This window comes from Pygoscelis adeliae, unplaced genomic scaffold, assembly GCF_000699105.1.
Source record: "Pygoscelis adeliae isolate BGI_AS28 unplaced genomic scaffold, ASM69910v1 Scaffold160, whole genome shotgun sequence".
Taxonomy (NCBI): domain Eukaryota; kingdom Metazoa; phylum Chordata; class Aves; order Sphenisciformes; family Spheniscidae; genus Pygoscelis; species Pygoscelis adeliae.
The window spans coordinates 1,252,814-1,274,148 of record NW_008824035.1 but is presented as its reverse complement, the minus strand read 5'-3'; the positions used below and the strand labels follow the sequence as shown (position 1 = coordinate 1,274,148).

The 21,335-nt window shown below is 41.2% G+C and overlaps 1 protein-coding gene across 1 annotated transcript in view; it reads left to right on the top strand.

The window, feature by feature from the left end:
• ANKRD44 (ankyrin repeat domain 44) overlaps positions 1-21,335 on the top strand; it is a 76,944-nt gene that overhangs the window by 15,930 nt on the left and 39,679 nt on the right. The window contains exons 3-11 of the mRNA XM_009332811.1: positions 640-710; positions 4,295-4,495; positions 6,068-6,155; positions 8,425-8,567; positions 9,946-10,158; positions 12,177-12,255; positions 15,788-15,902; positions 19,485-19,567; positions 20,917-20,980. Of these exons, the coding sequence (XP_009331086.1) occupies positions 640-710; positions 4,295-4,495; positions 6,068-6,155; positions 8,425-8,567; positions 9,946-10,158; positions 12,177-12,255; positions 15,788-15,902; positions 19,485-19,567; positions 20,917-20,980 (1,057 nt within the window). The remainder of the gene's footprint in view (positions 1-639; positions 711-4,294; positions 4,496-6,067; positions 6,156-8,424; positions 8,568-9,945; positions 10,159-12,176; positions 12,256-15,787; positions 15,903-19,484; positions 19,568-20,916; positions 20,981-21,335) is intronic.

The window sequence follows — 21,335 nt, the reverse complement described above, 5'->3', positions numbered from 1 at the left end:
CTGAACCGCACAGAAGGCAAACAGATAGTCTCTTTCATCCCTCTTCTTCTGATATTTGCTGAATAACACCCACAGAAGCTGAGTTAGTGCCCAGTTTCCTCCTCAACCTGAACATTTCCCGGTCCTGTTTTCTTGATCCCAGCAAGATTTGTGAAGCAGGGAAGCGGTTGTATCTTTCAGTGGTCTGCCTGATGGAGCTGGAAACAAGAGACGGTTGTTCAGGCTTGTTCCCTTCATTATGTCTGCAGACAGCAGCAGTGCTCTGAGCAAAGGGTTGCTTTTTTTTCCCCAACTGTATCAGTTGATCTAAAAAAATGCATATACATAGACATACATGTACATACATATACATACACATGTAATCCCCTATAACAAATCTTGCTTCTTTTGCGTACTGTAAACAAAGCTATTCCTGATAATAGTCCGACCTATCCAGTTCCTTTCTTTCGGAGTCACGCTTCAGGTCCTATCTATCAGGGTTCTGGAAATGCATTTCCAAGGTGAACAGGGTGCTAGGAGAGTCATGGGGACTGCTGAGAGTACCACATACGGCTCAGCTCTTGTTACTAGGAAACAGTTGGGCAAGGTTTTCAATGTCGCACCCAAGGCATGGATGTAACCTCTGCTGTTTACTTGCAGGCGCTCGTGTTAATGCCAAGGACAATATGTGGCTGACTCCTCTCCATCGAGCAGTTGCTTCAAGAAGTGGAGTGAGTAGAATTTGATTACCCTGCTTTTGCACGTAAACTACATGCTGGGGGAAAAGGCAAACCACTGAGAGCCATAGTAGGTAGCATGGTGACGCAAACAGGGAAAGCATTTTCTGTGTGCAGGGCCTTTAGCATTGCAGCTGGAGGCCAGCTTTTACAAGTTAGCTATAGCTGCTTTTGAGCCTTAATGTGCTTGATTTTTGCCTTGTGGAATGCTTTACGTTACCGTAGCAAGTCATATTGAGCAACCATCAGCTGGAGTGGGTGACCAGGACTGAAATGGGATAGAGTGCACAGTGGTCTACAGTGGCCACATCATCTTCAAGTGGTGAAATAAAGAGGAATAAATCCATATGGACGTGTGCACGCTGTGCGTGTGCCAGAAGGGAGTGGACGTGTATGTGATCCAACACGTATTACCACATAGTTTGTTTTGGTTAATTGCATTTCAAGGCATCCATTAGGTTTTCTGTTAATGCATTTGATTCATGCATAAAGGAGGCTTAGCCCATATTTCTTCTACTTGACAACTAGAAATCTTCTGGCATCATGTTGTACTTCTTCTGTTGCTATCTCAAAAAGGAGCAGCAATAACTATCAGGAATGCAGCTCAGGCCTGACTCTGTTTTCAACTGCACCATTATTCTTGGCTTCCCATTTTGGACCTCCCTGTATACTTTTATCCTCCTAATACTTAGTTAACAGTGAGCCCAACTGCAGACCGAATTGGCTGCTGGGGATGAGGGGAGGGGTTGTAAAAGAGACAGAGGGTGGCTGTCTTCCAGAGGTTGATGGACTCGAATCACCTCTGTAACAGTCCCAGCACTTGCCAAGCCTGGAGGCAGGAATCCTGGGCTTGCTTCTGAACTCGGGCATTGTTTGGCTGCTGGCGGAGCTTCCCAGCTGCTGGCATCCGCTGAAACCCTCTGAAAGGAATATCTGATAGAGTATGAATGCTGTAATGAGGCAAAATACAAAAAGCCATGTTGGAAAACAAAGGTCAGGCTTAAACCTTAAAAAACAGCCACAATCTTTCTGATGCGGGAATTGCAGTGTGATTGGTTTCTTTTTTCGGATGTGTCAGAATACATGATTTTTATTGTCAGTGACAGTCCTAACACAAAATGTACGTCTTTCTGTGGGTTTGTGTCTCATCTTTAACTCTTTGTCAGCTGAAGGCCAATTGCACAATGAGAAACTGTCTTCCATTGTGCCGGAAGTTAAGTTCTGGTACCTCAAAGTGAGTACCCAGCTGCAATAGTGAGGCAGCAGGGGAAGGCACCAGCCTTTGATGCCTTTCCATGGTCTGCTATATATTTTATAAACACACAGAGCTTTCTTCTCCTGGTCTTTTGTATCTTATGTGATAATTGCTACTTTTGGTAATAATTCTGAAACAAGATTCAGCGTTTTGAGACTCTTTCAGTGCTGCTTTTACTTTATTACCTAAGCTAACAAATGTGCAGCTTCAATATAATAGGATGAAACTGATAGTGATAGTAGTAGGTAGCAATAGGTGAATTCATAGTACACATTGATAGTAGGAGATGAATTTATGGTCCGGAAGTTGACCAGCAGGACTCGGTGTGGTTTTTGAAGTTCCTGTGAGCACAGTTGCTCACAGAATGATCACCTACAAGTTTTATTATCAATCTTTTACTATGAAGTTTTCACAGGATTCAGAAGGTGTCTCCTTGCACCCTTTTATAGATTGATTAAAAGCATGAACACATTTTTAGTTGTCTTATTGATTTTTCAAGTGGGCTTTAGGGATTTAAAAGTTTATTTACCAATGAACAACCCTCAGGTGTGTCTGTGCAGGATTGTTAATGGATGTATCAGCTTTCAGCCTTATACGGTTTGAAAAAGTAAAGCGATTCCACTCTGTTACCTTGGGGTAGCTAGAGACACTGAATACAGAGGCTTACACCATAGCTGTGGACTGCATGCACATGTAGAAATTATGTTAATAAAAAGGGATAGCTCATGCTCTCAAAAGCAGTAAAATTAAAACTTCTCCATAAGGATTTTAACATTTTGATCCCAAATCTGATAAAGCAAGAGATTTGTAGATGTAAACAAAAATGTGTAAATGCTTTTTTTTAAAGTCTAAGTATTTTTAGCTTAGACTTTTCAGTCCTTACTATTTACTGCTAAAAATTCTCCTTTAGCTTTTTGTTTCCTTCATTAAGAGTCAAAGTGCATGAATTTTCCTACTGACTTCATGTCCCAGCTGGGTAGGTCTCCAGTGAATTACATTTAAATGACTTTTAAAATAGCAGGCCTGTAATTTAAAAAACAAAATCCTGTTGAGACATCAACAGTGATATATCTTTATTGATGCTGTAAGAGGTGCAGTGTTACTAACTGAACAAATCTGTTAGAGGACAGTTTGTGAGATGGCTGTAGAAAATGAAATTGCTGAGATTGGTTGAGGACAAAGAACTAAAACTCCTAGTAATGGATGTACTGTTGATACAGACTGCAGGCACTGTCCTGGGCCATTCTAGATACAAAAGTGCTATTTAAACACACTGTGTGTGTTTGTTATTCATTAATAAAATTTTGGCCGGGCTTACTAGAAAACTTTTCGGTTTATGGAAGAAGAATAAGGTACTATGTAGGACTAGGGCTCTCCCACTTACCAGCTCTAAGTTGTATTAGCAGACAAGGCTACTTGAATGCTACTGTGTCCCAATGGTTCCTTTGTATTTTGTTTGTTTGTGGGGAAAAAAGGAAGAAGAAACAAAATGTAATTTTGAGGGAGACTTGTTTTTTCATCTGACTTGCTTAATGGCAGATGCATGAGTAGAAGCAGAAAAAAACTGGTTGTGAATTCTCCAGTGAGACAGTCTCTCAGAGAGAACAGTACATTTTCTCACTGGGAAACATTCACTTTTAACCAACAAAATTAACCTTAAAAGATGTTATTTGGTCTCAGGCTGATAGAATGGATGTTGCAGTGAAGACCCTTGGCCTATGCTTAGCCCTCAGGGAGGGAAGGAATGCTAATGCTATCTTGGGGACACCAGCATCAACCCTTGCGTGTGATTCTCATGTTTTTGCAAAGATAAAATTTTGTTTTCACATATTCTGTTTTATTTTCTCCTTTTTCCTGTTTATAAATAAATCTTACAGCAATTTGCTGTGATTTTACTGTCCAAAATGATGTGCTTTTCATTTTGTAAATAATTTCTGTAACAGTGAGCTCAAATAAGTACATTCATTTCTTCAATGAGAGCACAGTTACGATGACTGTGGTACTGAAGCTTAATCAACCAAACAGGTTGGGCTCTCTGCATAGGCAGCTTTGTACAGCCTAAAATGAGATTGGGAAATTTTGATTGTGAGGACACTGCTCTAATTGACAGCAAAGGTGGTGTGTGCTCTGGCATTTGAATCAGCAATATCAGTTCACTAGCCTGGAAGGTTGTTTTGATAAATGTTGTTCTCTTTCCTTCCTCGTGGCCATGTCTGATATGCATAAGTAATATGCATAGGTAATATGATCGAGCTGTCAAGAAGGTGGGCCGTGTATTTATTCGAACTGCTCGGTTACGGATATAACTGTGTTTCCGTTGCAGGAAGCAGTGCAAGTATTGATTAAGCACTCGGCCGATGTCAATGCTCGGGACAAGAACTGGCAGACACCGTTGCATGTGGCGGCTGCAAACAAGGCGGTGAAGTGTGCGGAAGTCATCATCCCCATGCTGAGCAGTGTCAACGTCTCTGACCGAGGCGGGCGGACGGCATTGCACCATGCAGCTCTGAATGGCCACATTGAGGTGAGTTGTTGAAGAGCGTAATTGATCGTTGGTTTATTTATTTTCCCAGTTCAAACAGTTGACCTGCTGTGGCTGGGTTTAGACTGAGCCCCATGTCCCTGACCCCCATGATTCCTATCATTCAGCTGCTTTCCAAATTGTGCGACAGGTTTCCTACCTGCAGAAACGAGGCAGTGGCTGGAAAGTACCTGTGCAGAGCCAGCATGCAAGTGAGGTGTGCATGCAGACTTGGAGAGCTGGCTGTGCCACTGGCTCCGGCAACTCGTGTGTGTCCTTGGCTCTTTTGAGCTTGACTGCCTGCGAAAATAGGAGTGGCAGAATGGAAAGAAGGGAAGACTGGTGGATTCATTTCATACTGAAGAAATGTTCAGCTCTGTGAGATCCAGTCGGTCTGCTTTTCTAATTAGTCTTCTAGAAAATGTCCTTCTGGTTTTTCTCCTTATCTTATACAAGCAAACCCTTCTAGTCTAATTACGGTTTCTATATGAAAAAAACATACTTTTGTAAATAAAACCCCTATGTAAAAGGTTTTGCTAGCGTCTTTAGATCTGGGTGCAAGGATCCTCGTTTGCCCATTACACACCTGAAGATCTAGATACGGAATAAAAACTCTTAGGCTGGAACACTAGGCTTCTGTCAACAAAAGTTGATCAGTTGTACTGTAATGAAAAGAAGGAGGAGGAATGGTAGTTCCTGTAAAACGATGATGGTGCTTGACCTTTAAAATACTGCACTGTAGGAAAGAGATAGTAATGCTTGAGTCTAACCATCATAATCTAAAGCTCCTGAGCTTTTGGATAGAGTGTATCAGAAATGTTAACTGAACATACGCTGTTATTAGCCTATCTCTGTGGCAAAGCAGTATATGAGAGGAAGACAATCATCCAGCTCTGTAATTTATGATTTTAGAATGTTTTGCTGAAAAAGACAGTTGTTGAACATGTTTTCCATTCAGTTTCCTTTCTTTTTTTGCCTGATTTTTCTTAAATTTGATGTTGGATGATTGGCAATGGGGAAAGCAGCTTTTCACCTCTTAGCCATGCTGTCTAAAAGGCCAGTGTCGTATGCGAAGCAGCCTGGTGCCTGTCCACACTGCCTTGGGCACATGGGAACTTAAGGAAAATCACTGTGGCATGGCAAGAAATAGACACTCCTTGTTGAAAGATCAAGCAGATTTTAGGGTTTGTTACCTTACAGTCTGGAGGAATCTTGTCCCAATCCACAAGAAAACCCCTTAAATTGGTCTTAACAGTAAAAACTAAAAGCAATGTTTCTCCTCCAGGCCGGTTTCTCTTCCAGGTTGTTTGCCAAGCTGGATTTGAAGCACACTGGAGTAGCAGCACCCTGCATGCTCTCAGCCCCCCCGTGGACACAGAACTTGTCCTGGTTACTTGTGGCCGTCACCGGTTCATGTCATTAATGCACACAGCTTTGAACAGTATTTGTGTAATTCACAAAATTATCATTCAAAAGCAGGATTTTGTGATCCCAACTTTATTGCTAGAATGATTTGTTATAACCTGTTGAGTGTGTGATCTACAGGGTTGGTTTACTTGCTGCTGTTACTTCTAGATGGTGAACTTGCTCTTAGCCAAGGGGGCAAACATCAATGCTTTTGACAAAAAGGACAGAAGAGCTCTTCACTGGGCAGCGTACATGGGTAAGGCTTGGACTGTTGCTCCTTCTTTTTAATTTCCTATTCACAAACCAACAGCATGTTTTAAAATGGACAAGAGCAGACCTGGCCATGGAAAGTGAGCGTTGTGTTTACCCTGAAGAGGGAAGGGTTAATCTAAATACACACTGTCCATTTACAGTTTTGCAGCTGGTGAGAACTTGGCTGTGATTTCCTTTTTAACACAATTAATTGTGGGCTTTTTGTGTTGCTTTTTTCATTTTGGTCTTTTTATCCTGACTTTAATTCCAGTCTGAAGTATATTTGGGCTTGAAAAAATACAGGTTATATTTGTTTCAGTTTTTACTAAAAACTACTTTATATAAAATGCAGATAAATACGATCATAAATTTTGCTGTTTATCTATGTTTGTAAGTAGCTAAGTTATGATATTGTTAGGAAGTGCTTCACAGGCTTTCTTCCTGTTAGGAGCAAATTGTTGTCTTTTATTCCAGAGTGGACAAGAGCAACCGATTTGTCTATTCAAGGCATCAGTGGTGTTACCAAATACTGCTTAATTAAATCAATTGACCTTATCATTCCTTTTAAGTTAAAGGAAAATTTCTTATAGTGGGGCATTATAATTTAGAAATAATAGAACAAGATTGCCTGTGATAGTTGTCAGGCTTGTTCAAGAGCTTTTGTTGTCCGAGCAGTATATTCCAGATTATAATTTGTGGAGTGTGTGCCCTCAGCCAGGAACTCTTTCATCTGACCTATCAAAATCTTGATTTTAATCCTGGCACTTTTGGAAATGAGATAATAGGAGATTTCAAACTGTGAGAAAAGCATATTGTGCATTTTTTTGATATATACACAGACAGATGGAAAGACTCTTGCCAATGAATGTGATTTGGCTTTTGAGCTAGCAAGCTCTGAACTCCACTCTGTAGAGGTGAAAGGCTTTTACATTGTGCTGTGCAATTCCACATCTCTTTTGCTCTTAATTCTTTCCAGAAATTCATGATGTACTTTTCAAAATATTTAGATAACATTTAAGGCCTAAATTAGCAATGGGATTTAGGAGTCTGTAGTGTAATTTGGACAGAATTTAGATAATGAGACCTGAGCATCTTATCCTGTAAACACTCAGGTAGTTACTTGAATGCTTAAATATCTTTGGGCACTTTGGACTTTGTCCATAAAGTTTCCTAGGTCCTGCATGTGACCAGAGCTGCCTCTGTCATGAAAGTGCTGCACAGCTCAGATGGTGCACAACTTTTATATGGTGTTTGACGTAATAAATTTTTAATTCTAAGAAAGGCAGCTCTGCTTCAACATGAAGCAATAAGGACTGTTCCTCAGTTAGCCTTGATTTAATTTTGGTGGTTAGGGCACTGTCTGGGAAGGCAGGCCAGATGGTTTGAGACCTTCAGGGAAACGAGGAAACTGAAGATACATGTGGGTTGTAAGTTGCATTTTGAGATGCTCAGCTCTTCCCCTGTATTCTGTAGGGAGATCCTAATTCAGGGGTAGGCATTTCACTCCTGAAGACAGATGTCCCATCGATCCGGCAGTCTGCTTTCAATCTATGTGACTGTTGAGGCTATTGCTATTATTTGAGTTTGCAGACTAAGTATGTGTGTATAGACTATGAGTTCAGATTCAAATATTTTTAGACCTATATTCAGGATTTTTTGCAGTTTTGTGTTAATGATACAGTTTTGGAGAGTCAAAAACCTGATCCAAAGATCAGTGGATTCAGTAGAAGATCTTGTGTTTGTATTGGTAGGCTTTGGATCAAATTCTGCACTCATTGAAGCTTAGTTTTCTGTGTCCTCAATGGCGCTAGGAAAGAGTTTACCTTCGTTTTATCATTTATTAAAGTTAACAAAAACCAACAAGTGTTAGCAGTTGTGTTTGCAGATGACATCAACAGGATGCTGTTTTGGGAGACTTGTATTGTCACGCTCCTGTGCTCACTGTTCTTTCTGTAACAGGGAGAATAAAACACGGTTATTTTTAGAGAAATAAATGGGAAAGAGGTGTGGTTTTGTTCTTTTAATGACTGGAAAACTAATTCGGTAAAGAGAAATTTGACACATCTGGTGAAGGTGAATGCATGGATTTCTTGACAAGGCCTGGAGCCAGGATTAGGAACATTTCTGAAAATGCTTTTTTTCCCTCCTTGTAAATCTGTGGGAGCATTGTGAAACAGCAGCGAAAGGGGCAGTGCATTAGCAAGAAAGTAATTTGAGAGAAGTGATGCTGTAGGATGGTATACTCATTGATTACTATCTTTCATCTTTTGAAGGTCACCTGGAAGTTGTTGCCTTACTGATTAATCATGGTGCAGAAGTGACTTGTAAAGACAAGAAGGGATACACCCCACTTCACGCAGCTGCATCCAATGGGCAGATTAACATTGTGAAACACCTCCTTAACCTGGGGGTAGAGGTATGTGGTAATGTGCTCTTTGTGGCTTCCACGTTTCTCCGTATTTGGAGATATTATTTTCTTCTTTCTTATGGATGCTGCTACAGATGTTGGCAGAGCTTCTAAAGAAAATAGTTCCCATTCTCTGAACCACCTTGTTCTTCATGTGGTTTATTGGTTCAAGAGCCAGGAAACATTCTGGAATAAAACACGTCTGGTATGGACAGTAAATTCCAGGCCACCTTGCTGAAGAAATCAGGAAATAATGCTGTTCCTGCAGAGAAAGACGGAATAATGAAATTTCCCTTGGCTCAGCATTCACTTTGATATGATGAGCGGTTGTTCTCAACATACACACTGCGTATTTTACTAAACAGCAGTTCAGGCTGTATAAGTTTAGGGACCTGTATTTCCTCTGTAGCTGACAGAGGGAAGAAGAGGGATTATTTTCACTCTGGAAAAGAACTTTTTTTCAGGGCACAGACTTCTCTTACTGTAATATTGTCAACTCAGTGGTTCAAAGCAGCAGTGAGATGACCTGAAGAGCCTGCACTGGTTAATCAGACATGTCAAATAAAGCCGTTGCATTTGCCATTGCATTTTCAGCTGACTTGACCTGCCAAAAAAATGTCAGAAGTCCGTGTTCATAGGCTGTTGACTGTGAAGTTGAAGGGGAATAGGTGTTTCCTGTTATTAGCAGTACTATGCTAATAACTACCTTTAACTTCCCTATTCTCCACCACTGGGGATATGATCTTTGAGATGCCTGTATTTCATGGAAGGGTATTCACGTCATCCCTGAGTCTTTTATACAGTCTGTCTTGTCCTATTTTACAGAACAGCAGTTGAATACTAAACCGGTCATCAAGAAGTAACATAATCTTAATTGCAACTCTATAATACTGAGCTACTGAAAGTAGTTCCTTATTGAAGTGTAAATGGCTGTGGAGTTTCACCTTCCCTTCACTCAGACACCTTCACTCCCTTCTGAAAAGAAATCTGTGGAAAGAATTCTTAAGCCTGATTCTGTTCAGAAATATTCACTAGTTGGTGTTTTAATTTTTTTTTAAATAAAGATTGTGAGCTTTTTATTTATCCTACTTTCCCACTGATACGTAAAAGCTTTCCAGCTTGTTAGGACTTTTGTCATCATCATTACATAGTCCTGCTATCAGCTTTAAGAAATTGCCAGTAGGATAAGAAGTTAATAATAGTAAAGGTAAAGCATTCCAAATTAGGCTCTCTGGGAGTATATTTTTGTCAATGAAATTTGGAGGTGAGAAATATGCCCTATGACTGTTTAAGCCTCCAGCTATTTCCATTTGCAGTATGTGATGCATTATGTAAAATGGTAAGCTGATGTCTGTAATTTTAACTATGTCTCCTTGTCTCATTTTAGATTGATGAAATGAACATCTATGGAAATACTGCACTTCACATTGCCTGTTACAATGGTCAGGATTCTGTTGTCAATGAGCTGATTGACTATGGTGCTAATGTAAATCAGCCTAATAATAATGGATTCACTCCCTTGCATTTTGCTGCTGCCTCCACTCATGGAGCACTGTGTCTTGAACTACTAGTGAATAATGGGGCAGATGTTAACATTCAGGTAAAACTTGCATTGCAGCTCTTCTGTTTTACTTTATCTTATTTTGCATACCTCAGGAGACTGGAAACTGTAATAATGAGTACAGCATGGCTTTAAATCTTTGACAGAAGTAGAGTGATGCTGAGAATGTTGATCACTAAACTGTTTGGATGAGATTACTTCCCAGCAGAGGAGCTCTCAGTGCCTTGATAAATATAATGACAGCTTTAAACTCTAGGCCAGCCACTCTCCTGAAGGCATGAACCACTACTAAAATATAGTCCCAGGAGCTCTGTCAAAATGTTATCTCAGGGAATGGTGGTAAGTCAAGGAACTATTCCTTTCTGGTGTTTTCTTTCCCCCTACAATATGGATTTAATTAAACCTGATTCTAAAAAGTTCCTTTTGACCTTCCCAGGGAAGTAAGAACTGAAGGTTGGTTGTTTACTGTCCTGGTTTTGGCTGGGGTGGAGTTAATTTTCTTCCTAGTAGCTGGCACAGTGCTGTGTTTTGGATTTAGCATGAGAATAATGTTGATAACACACTGATGTTTCAGTTGTTGCTAAGTAGTGCTTACGCTAGTCAAGGACTTTTCAGCTTCTCGCCCTGCCAGCAAGAAGCTGGGAGGGGGCACAGCCAGGACAGCTGACCCAAACTGGCCAAAGGGACATTCCATACCATGTGACGTCATGCTCAGTGTATAAACTGGGGGGAGTTGGCCGGGGGGCAGTGGCCGCTGCTCGGGAACTGGCTGGGCATCAGTCGGCAGGTGGTGAGCAATTGCATTGTGCATCACTTATTTTGTATATTCTTTTATCATTACTATTATTATTAATTTTCCCTTCCTTTTCTGTCCTATTAAACTGTCTTTATCTCAACCCACGAATTTTACTTTTTTTTCCCCGATTCTCTCCCCCATCCCACTGGCGGGGGGGAGGTGAGCTAACAGCTCTGTGGTGTTTAGCAGCCTGTCGGGTTAAACCACAACATTTACCTATTTTAGAGCCTGAGTTTACAAAGTCTGTTTCTGTTTAGGATATCTGAATGCTCTTGAGATACAACTGATACATCTTGATGAAGCTGAAAGGGACTTGCTGTTATCCAACAGGGTACCGGGATAGGTACCAGAAGGCTTAAGATCTCTGAGTTCATATAAGATTTTGACTGCTTTACTTTAAACTCTGTGTGTTTCAGTTTCCCCTCTGTAAAACTCGTCTCCTAGCATTTAACACCTCTGTCAAGTCCCCTGAGATCAGTGAATAGTCAGTGCACTATTTAAACTCAGAATTATTAAAATGAAATTAGGGACTATGTGTGCCAATGATTGCAAAAACCCCATGCCAATAAACATGAAGTGCTGTGAGCAGCGAGGCTGGTACCCTTCCCTTGCTATTTTTGCAGCTCCTCGGCTTCCCCAATCTCAGTTTCTTTCTCTAGAACCCAAAACATTGATCTCTACTCGTTGTACCTTTCCTTTCATATGCCTTCTCTGTTTTCTAATTGTCTTTTGTAGACATCCTATTTTTGATTGCGTGAATATTTATTAACCAAAACTTTTTAATATATTAAAGAGGCTTTTATTCTGGGTTGTATCTATAAAATGCAGATTGATAAACAGGATATAGTTCTTGAATCTCTCAGAGACTGCTCCTACTTAGCTTTACGGTTCCTTTGCTTTTCTTTATTCCCCTCTTTGCAAGGATTAGGGAAAACAATGACTGAATGGGAAATGTTACTTAAAAATAATATTCAAGAATAATATGTCACATATCTGTAGGCTTCTAGCAGGTATTGTGTACATCCAGGCTGCAAGGACAGGCTCCACTCCAGCCCATTTCCTACTCATTGCTGAGGAACTGTTTTACTTGTATGCTCATGCCTTCTGCATTTACCATCATGTATAGATTCAGCCCTACAGACTTTTGAAGCTAGTGGAGGTTCTATCTGAGGAGTAGCTGTAGGATGTTGAGCTGAGAGACTTCAAATTGTTACCACCACTTTACATGCTAAAGGTTGGGTTTATGTTTTGTTTCTGTTAGAGTAAGGATGGGAAGAGCCCGCTGCACATGACAGCTGTCCATGGGAGGTTCACGCGGTCGCAGACCCTCATTCAGAATGGTGAGTTTCTGTGCCTGTTTAACAAGTCTCCAAAAGATTAGGCATTTCCAAGGTTGCAATTTTCAGTTGTTCTGACCCAGCGTGCCAAAGGACTGTTCTGAGAGCTGCTTAGCTCTCCATCAACTTCTGGCTTCGAGCTGCACTGACAGCTCTCATTCCAGTGTGTCATCACAAGTTGAGATTTTGGTTGTTAACAAAATCCCATATTCCTCCAGCTGACGGTGGTCCAGCTGATCTGTTGTAATTCTTAACCTGAAAACAAGAGTTCAAAACTGTATTTATGTCTTTTTTTCTGCTGAGAAGCAGGCACAGCTTTCTTTCTCAACTTGTTTAAAAACTAAAAAAAGAAAAAGGTTCTAGTTGTCCTCCCTTGGGAGCCCTGGTGTTCTCAGAGCTCAGACCATTTGCTCTGCCCTCCACTCAGCAGCTGTACTTCTCTCACCTCCCTTAGCTCCACCCCTCACCGCTGTCTTCATTAAGTGTTGAATAAATACCCAGGAGGATGGACCAGTGCCACCTTGTTTGTTCTGGCATAGCCAGGATTCCTGATTATCAGTCATTTATCAGGTATCTCTTTTGTCCAAGAATAGTACAGAGTATAACAAATATTATCGTTGGAGATCTGGCAGAGGCCTGTTTCTGACTGACAGAGGTTGCTATTATTGTTTACTTATGCTTCCCAGCTTTGGCCACTGTACCGGACAGGTTGGTCTGGGGTTTGTTGGTTGGTTGGTTTTTTTTGTTTTTTTTTCCAAAATCCCAAACTTGGAAATTAAGTGTGAGATGTTGAAGATGGCTGAACAGTTACGCTGTAAATGTAATGACACATTTACACAAGATTGTATTTTAAAATGGAGGTCTTCAGTACATCATGCAAGTTGTTGTCATATCTTTCCTTGGATAAATAAAATAGTAATAATAAAAGGAGTTTGGGGAAACTGGAAGAAACTGTGCTTTAATGCAATTTTTAGTTGTTTAGTCAAATATGCTCTCTGACTTACAGCTGTTGTTTGCTCTCTGTTGGATTTGTGTGTGAAAGGACTGGAGTTCTTCATCTGTCCTTCACACCCCTCTGCTCTTCTTCAAGTTACTTAGATTTCGCTTCTTTTTTTTCTTTCTTCGTTTGCTGCCTCTCTAATTTTAGTATTGTACACAGATCTGATTGCAGGTGACTTCATGCCTCATTGCCATGGCATATTGTGGAAGAGAAAAATGTCAATTATTTAAAGAAATGGAGTTTCATTCTGCAGCACTTAATGAGTGGGCTGAAGATGTCTCAATTTCTGGATGCTGTAGTAGAGGAAGAAGGCTTCAGGGAGACCTTATTGCAGCCTATCAGTACTTAAAGGGGGCTTATAAAAAACATGGGGACAAACATTTTAGCAGGGCCTGTTGCGACAGGACAAGGGGGAATGGCTTTAAACTAAAGGGGGCTAGATTTAGAGTAGATATAAGGAAGAAATTTTTTACGCTGAGGGTGGTGAAACACTGGCACAGGTTGCCCAGAGAGGTGGTGGATGCCCCATCCCTGGAAACATTCAAGGTCAGGTTGGACGGGGCTCTGAGCAACCTGATCTAGTTGAAGATGTCCCTGCCCACGGCAGGGGGGTTGGACTAGATGACCTTTAAAGGTCCCTTCCAACCCAAACTATTCTATGATTCTATGAAGAATGGATTACCTTAAAATTGGAAAATTGCAAATGTGATACCTATTTTTAAAAATGGGGAAAAAGAAAAGCTGGAGAATTTTACATAGGTCAGCCAAAAATTCTGAAATGAGCGAATGAACAAACTGTTTGTAAACACTTAGGAAGGAGTGGGCAGTATTTGGCATAGATTTCTCAAGAGTAAAAGATGGTGAAATATCATAATTCTCTTCTACAGCAGGGTAATAGGCTTTGTGAACACAGCACAGTCCTCTGACTTTTCTGTGGGCAATTAATGTTCATGGAGACCTCCGCTGGTGGAGGCTCCACCCCAGGGAACCTGTTCCAGCATTTCACTGACCTTTATTTACCGTTAGAAAATGCTGTATAGTGCTCTACTAGAACTTTTCTTGTTGCAGTTATGGCTTGTTATCTCCTGTGAATAGTGGACATGCAGTAAATATTACTATATCCTGATGTTAGCAAGACTTTTTATGTGCTTTCATAAAGTATTCTGACAGCAAACTAGTGGAGTATTAAAATATTACAGTGTTGGTGCATAACTAGTTGAAAAACTGCACTCAGAGATTAATAATAAATGGATTGTTGTTGAAATGGAAGGTGTAGTGAGGGGGTTTTCAGTTTCCCTCCTGGGTCTGCAACTGTCCAGTATTTTCATTAACAACTTGGAAAGTGTAATAGAAAATGTGTTTTTAACATTTGGAGAAACTATGAAGTTGGGAGAGACTGTTAGTTTGGCAGAAGGTGGAGTCAGAATGGAAAATGATCCTGTAAAATTTGAGACAGAAGTTATAATGGGAGTGAAGCAAAGGAAAGATCCCACACACAGGCAGGAGTACTAGTTGGACAAGTTCAGAACGACAACAGCCGGGTGGGTGGCAGTTCCTCAAGAAAGGATCTGGGGCTTGTAGAGGATCAGAAGCCTGTTGACCACAAGTCAACAGTGTCATGATGCTTAAAAAAATGATCAACAATATACATGGTGCTGTACAATGTACAGCAGTGTATAGATAGGAGCGTAGCCAGCAGGCATGAAGTAATCCTTTTGCTCAGCTCAGCATTGGGAGACGTCAGCTGTGGTACTGTTTCTGGCTTTTGACATTTTACTTCCAAAAGGATGTGGGCCAGCTGGAGAGGACTGGGGGAAGGATGAGAATAGTTGGAGTGCAGCAAACCTGACTTACAAGGAGAGACTGAAAAAATTACAGTTCCTTGGTCCAAGAAGAAAACAAGGACTTGATAGCAATCTTTGCATGGGTCAAAAGCTGCAGCAGAGAAGAAAGAAATAATCTATTTTTCCTGCTTGTGAGGATAAAACACAAGATGAGAGGCTTAAATTGCAACAGGAAAAGTTCTACTTAAGCGCTGTTTGGTTGTTCTTTGGTAAGACACAGAGAAGGCACACAACATGCTGCTTGTTTGCAGTGTGTTCCTGCTGGCCTCTTGAATGAACTCTATTTAACATTGTTGTCTTACAGGTAAGGTTGAGTGGCAATGCCTTTACAAATGAGGGCATAGTTTCAGCTGTTTATTTTGTTAGTTTAATTCAAGGCATCCATTTGCACCTTTAGATGAGCAGCAAGTCTGAATCATGTACTTGACCATTGTATGTCATCCTGTTCACCTGTTTCCCACCATTTTTCCTCACCACTGCAGTTGGAGAGGGAGGTGAAAATGCTGCTGCCAGACCATGTTCAGTACCAGTGGCTGACAGCTGACAGCTTGCTGTGTGCTGGTTCTTGGTCTCTGAAATTGTCTCTGTGGCTGGACTGGTTATGCTGCATCCACTAGAGAGAAATAATGTTTGTGTCACTGGTTCATGCTTAATCTTTCAGTGTTAAGCTGTATGAAAATGTATTTTGCAGGAGGGGAAATCGACTGTGTTGATAAGGACGGTAACACCCCTCTGCACGTGGCTGCAAGATACGGACATGAGCTTTTGATTAACACCCTCATAACCAGCGGAGCTGATACTGCCAAGTAGGTGGCTGAAGTGGAGCTGTTTCCACTGATCAAGTGTTATGTCCAATGCCTGGAAACACAGTTACTCCTCGGGTTCTGAAGTGTGAAGGTTAAAATGGATAAGCGCAATTGTACTGTACTTCAGTACCCACTGTACTTCAGTGGGTGACATGGGGCTAAAATATGAACACTTGGGAAGTGCGGGGGGGAAGGAAGCCCTGCTAAGTCCCTATTGTGCCCAGTTACACGGTTACAGGTAGTACAAGTGCTGCTTCTTTTTCCTAAAGCATTGATGTGGCACAGTGGTATGTGGGGTACATGAAGTACATATGTGTATATAAAGTGCACCTTGATCACAGTTATTCCAGGAAGTCTGTAGCAACGAGTTCGTATAGGAAACGTAATTGAAAAAAATTCAGATGCCTTCCAAGGGAATTGTGTGCATATTCCTTAGTATCTAAATTAGCCAAATGTTTAGCGGTCTGTCATACATGGTGATTATTCTTTGTCTTGTATCTTTTGGTATGACATAGGACAATCAATAGAAATGCAGTATTGCAAAGCAGATGTTACTAAGTATTTCTGATCTCAACATAACTAGAGCCTGTCTTGATGTTGCATGGTTTCTGATATTCAGGTGGCTGAAATAATAGGACTGCTTTTATCTGATTTTTGAATTTGGGAGTCTTTTTTGAATAGAAGGACAAGGAGTTGAAATAAGATACATTTCTAAATGTTGTTAGTGCTTTCTGCTTCAATTCAATTTTTTGTTTGTTTTTTTTTTCCTCTTGCACGTGTCAAGACTGCACCCACAATATGATAAGTATTGTCAACTCAAACATTGGCAGGTGATTGATTTTTAAGAGTACTTGAGTATCAGTGAGTTATGTTCAGGTTCTTATGGTCTGTCAAAAGAAAATAGCAAACCTGAAGGTAAACAAAGGGGAGTAATGCAATGCCATGAGGGATATCTGTACCAGGTGTTTAATAGCAGCATCTGATTTCATGAATGTAAGTTTTCGGCAATAACCTCCACATGTCTCCAAAATATAATTCAAGAATCTTCTATCTAGAACCTACCATAGAAATCAGTGACTTCTCTTGACTTACCTAGTTAGGAAAACCTGCTTTCCGATGCAAATGAACTGGTTTTAGTTTTGAAGATACTTGCAGCTCTCAGTATTTTGTTTGTTTGCTTGACGATGTTTAAGAAAGTAGCACATTTGCCCATATTCCTTTATCAAGTATGACTGTCACCATGCAAACTCGGAAGGTGGAACAGATCTTCAGTTGGCATGGATAACGAAATTCCACAGGCTTCAGCTAACGTCACTGGATTTTATTAACATAGCCAGCATAAAGATCTTGGTGTCTAAAAAGATGTGTATTTTTCCTACCTCTTTCTCCAGTACCGTAAGTCTCAGTCTGTTTCTTATCTTGAGGTTTAAAGGGAAAATGAGATGCAGTGGGATAGCCCACTCTTAGAATCAGGGTTATCCAGTTAGAAATTTCTATTTCACACTTGGGTGACTGGAACACTGATTGAATAAAATACTTTTTCCAGCAGCAGAAATAAGTGAAATATGAAGTTGGACCAGGCAGACCCAAACGATGCTACTGTCTGTGCTAAATAAGGAGCATTGAAATGCCGGGAATGGGCTTTCGTATGTGCTGCATGTAAATAACTCTGGCTGAGCTCCCTGACCTGGCTTTGAAAAGAAAATTCTGCAGCGTTGTTAGTAACAACTGCAGACGGCTTGGTCAGTCTTTAAGGCAACTGCATTTAAAGGGGAAAGTGTGTAAGTGATGGGAGGAACCAGTGTGAACAGCTCTATAGAAGTGTGACACTCGTTAGCAGATGTGCAGATAGTGTATTTCAATGGAAACCAGCCAAAACATGTGCTGGGTGGAAATCCTGACCTAAAAAAGAAAAATATTGCTTTAGATAACTAGGTGGAAGAGGAGATAGAGGGAAATGGGTGTAGGAAGAAGCACAGCAATACAGAATGTCCAATGTTAGCTTAAATAAATGAATCCACAGCTAAAAAATGCAACCTGTTTATACAGATGCAGCAGCTTCATGGAGCTTGTGCTGTTTCCTTCAAAGAATAGGCTGTCAGATCGTCTTTTAATAGATTTCCTCAAAGAAGTAGATGCTGACACTAGCAAAATCAAAATTTGTACAGCACTACAAGTCACTCCTTAGTGTAGTAAAGCAGCAACGAGGACACATTTAATGTGAAGACAGAGGAAGGATGGGCCTGTGGATTCTGGAAAGAATAAGTTTTTTAAAAACAAACCAAAATTAGTTAAATACATGTATGTATAAAATGTTGGAGAGAGCAAGATATCTTTATAAACATCCACATTCATTTTTGTCCAAAGCTTCATAAGTAATTATGATTTATGGTGAGTCTTGCAGAAAGACAAGTTCCTTCGTCTTTGGGTCCGTATCTGAAATCCTCTTCCATGAGATGATCATACTCTCCCATCCACCAATTGTCTTGCAGAAATGAAGGGCAGATATGAATCCATCTGCTATTGTTCAAGAGTGTGTCATTTTTCAAAAATATATCTGCTGAAGCAGGCTGTAGATGATAATCTTGTCGAGATAGCTGGTTTCAGAGGCTCCATATTTATGTGCACTTGGAGGACTGCCGGTAGGATAGTATTTCTAGAAGAACAAGATCCTTTTCACAAAACTATGTTAAATGACAGAAGCCAAGATGTCCAAACCTAAAATTCTTCTGAGACAGTGAACAGCGGCGTGCTTAGGGACTGAACTGGGATGATTTGCTGATATTAATAAAAGCTGCTGAGTGCTCAGCTTGTTTAATAACTGTGGTTGCCTGATACAGATTTAGCCTAATGATAGGTGCCTACCTTTTTTTTTTTTTTTTAACTCAGCACATCTGCTCTGAGAAGTTTATAGCGTAACTGAAAAGAGGGTCATGTGTTAAAGGGGGGAAAAAGTGAAAGGGAGTATGAGGAGAGTAGCTGGAGCAAATAGGAAAATTAGATGTTTAGTTCTTAGGACGTGGGAAGAAAACCGTAAGTGTCACGGCAGCCTAAAGGAAAGTGTGAAGAAGTCGTCAGCTACCCCAGCCCCAGGGGGGAGAGAGAGGGAAGAAGGGGAGGCTTAAAAAACCCACGAGAGTTACCTGAAGGATGTTAACTGCAGGAAAAATGGGTTTCAGAAATAATATTGAGAAGATTTTGGCATGTACATTCACCTCAGAATGGCAGTTGCAGCATGTGTAGCTGATGCAGAAATTTGTGCATCCCACACCAGGAAATTGACTCCAAGCAATATCTGCTCTCTCGCTTCCTCCCTTACCTTGGCTTTTGCCTTGAATTTTTAGAAACCTTCCTGCCACATTCTGTGCAAAGCGTAATGCCAAGATTTTGCTGTATCAGAATATTTTTAACTCCTGAGAAGGCTGGTAAGGAAATACAGATAAAAATAATATGGCAGGAAGAATCTTCCTCAAAAAGGGTAAAAAAAAGCTGCCTTTGTGGAAGGAGCTTTTGATGTGTTGTGTCTGTATGCAACCTGCATTTTCACATGACTCTCTGTAATGAGGCTGTTGTGTCTTTTAGGTGTGGGATCCACAACATGTTCCCTTTACACTTAGCAGCGCTGAACGCTCACTCAGACTGCTGCAGGAAATTGTTGTCATCGGGTAAGTAAATCCCGCAGTGTCTGTGGAGCTCAAGTAGTGCGTGTCTCTGCTGCTTACGGCCCCTTTGTACTCATTGTTGTGAATTGTTCAAATGAAAGACTTCCTGTGCTGCTGTGTTCGGCTGTGTGGTGTGGGGTACGGGAGCGTGCGAGGCTTTCCTAAATGGCATGCTGGTACTTCCTCGCATCCTGTATTGCTTATGCCTGAAGTTCTTTTCTCCTGGCAGGTTCAGAGAGTTTATATTAATTCACCGGGAGGGGGGAGGAAATTTAGGACCCTTTTCCAAACTGTAGGAATGCAAGATACTGTTTTGTTTTGGACTTCTTTCCCCCCAAAGGAATAATTCAGGAAATTATCTCCTTGGGGCCTGCACTGGCGCAGGTATTTACATCTCAGTGATGATGATGATGTATTTTAGATACAGCTAAAGTGTGTTTCTGAATCTGGCCAGAGTAAAGGAGTTAGGCTGGCCAAAGCTCTGTGGGCACGAGAGGGGAAATGAGTGAAAGTGTAGTGTCGAGAGAGCAGTCTCAGGATCCCAAAGCAGAAGAAGCAGGAGTTTGCTGATGCAACCGTTTCAAAAGAGGCAGTAATCAGGTGCCAAATCCCAAATTCTTTTTTTCCAGGCAAGAGTTCCCATGAGTTAAAAAATCACAAGGCAGATCATATGCTTTTTCTAGAAAATGGCTTCATTACTTAACACGTAAAATCTCCTACAACTACTTTTTCCCCTAAACTTGAGTCCTGTAGGATATAAAAAAAAGTGTGAAAAACAGCAATTACATACCCCATTACATTAAACCTTGGTGCGCTCTGGCCTTGACCACCAGATCAGGAAGGAAGAGAAAAAGCTCTGGGTGACCAGAGTTAATACTGCCAGGCTTGCATCTTTGGCCTTGTGCATCTCGATGAATATCCCTGCGTGCTCTTGGAAGCCTCTTTCCAACCTGAAAACCACACGCGATAAAAATGGCCCCATTTCATGTTCAGGCTGGCTCTGTGGTTTTTCCTCATTTCTTCATGTTTTCTGTCTTCATGTCCTGCTGTCGCAGTCCTCTTGATAAGTATCTGCCTCATAAATGCCTGTCACATGATTTTACACAGGGATGTGGCGCAGAGCTGGATGCGGAAATAGATGCTCGTCGACTTTGCAGCTCTTTTTATAGAGCTGCCAAACTGGAGCAGCCGGTCGCCGTTCCTGTGACAACCTCTTTCTGACTGTAGTTGCTTGCGTTCTGTTTTTTTCCAACTAACTGATTTTTCTGTCTCTGCAATGTTTCTTGTGGTTTAACTAGGACAAAAGTATAGCATAGTGTCCTTGTTTAGTAATGAGCACGTGCTGTCTGCAGGCTTTGAAATAGACACCCCTGATAGTTTTGGAAGAACGTGCCTCCACGCTGCCGCTGCAGGAGGGTGAGTAGCTGCGACTGTGGCTGTTGTAAGCTATTTTGTGGCTTCATTGCAGATTTGGTGCCAGCCAACTTGGCTGTGCCATCCACAGAGGAATTTATTGCGGTGCAAGGGACGCAAAGCGGTCTGATGTCAAATTTTGGTCACTTGAGGCTGTCTTTTCCCACTGCCCTCACGTAGGGGTTGCTTGCAAAGTAAAGGAGGCGGTCCGATTCCCTCTGCTACAGCCAGCCAGGTTGTGATTTGCAGCATGGGTTTCAGGCATAGGGTAAAGCCCTTCCTTTTCATACCCCTGTGAAGACTCCTTCAGCTTTGGGTGGGGGTGGTGCGTACTCACCCAGGTCTGTCTGTTGGCCAC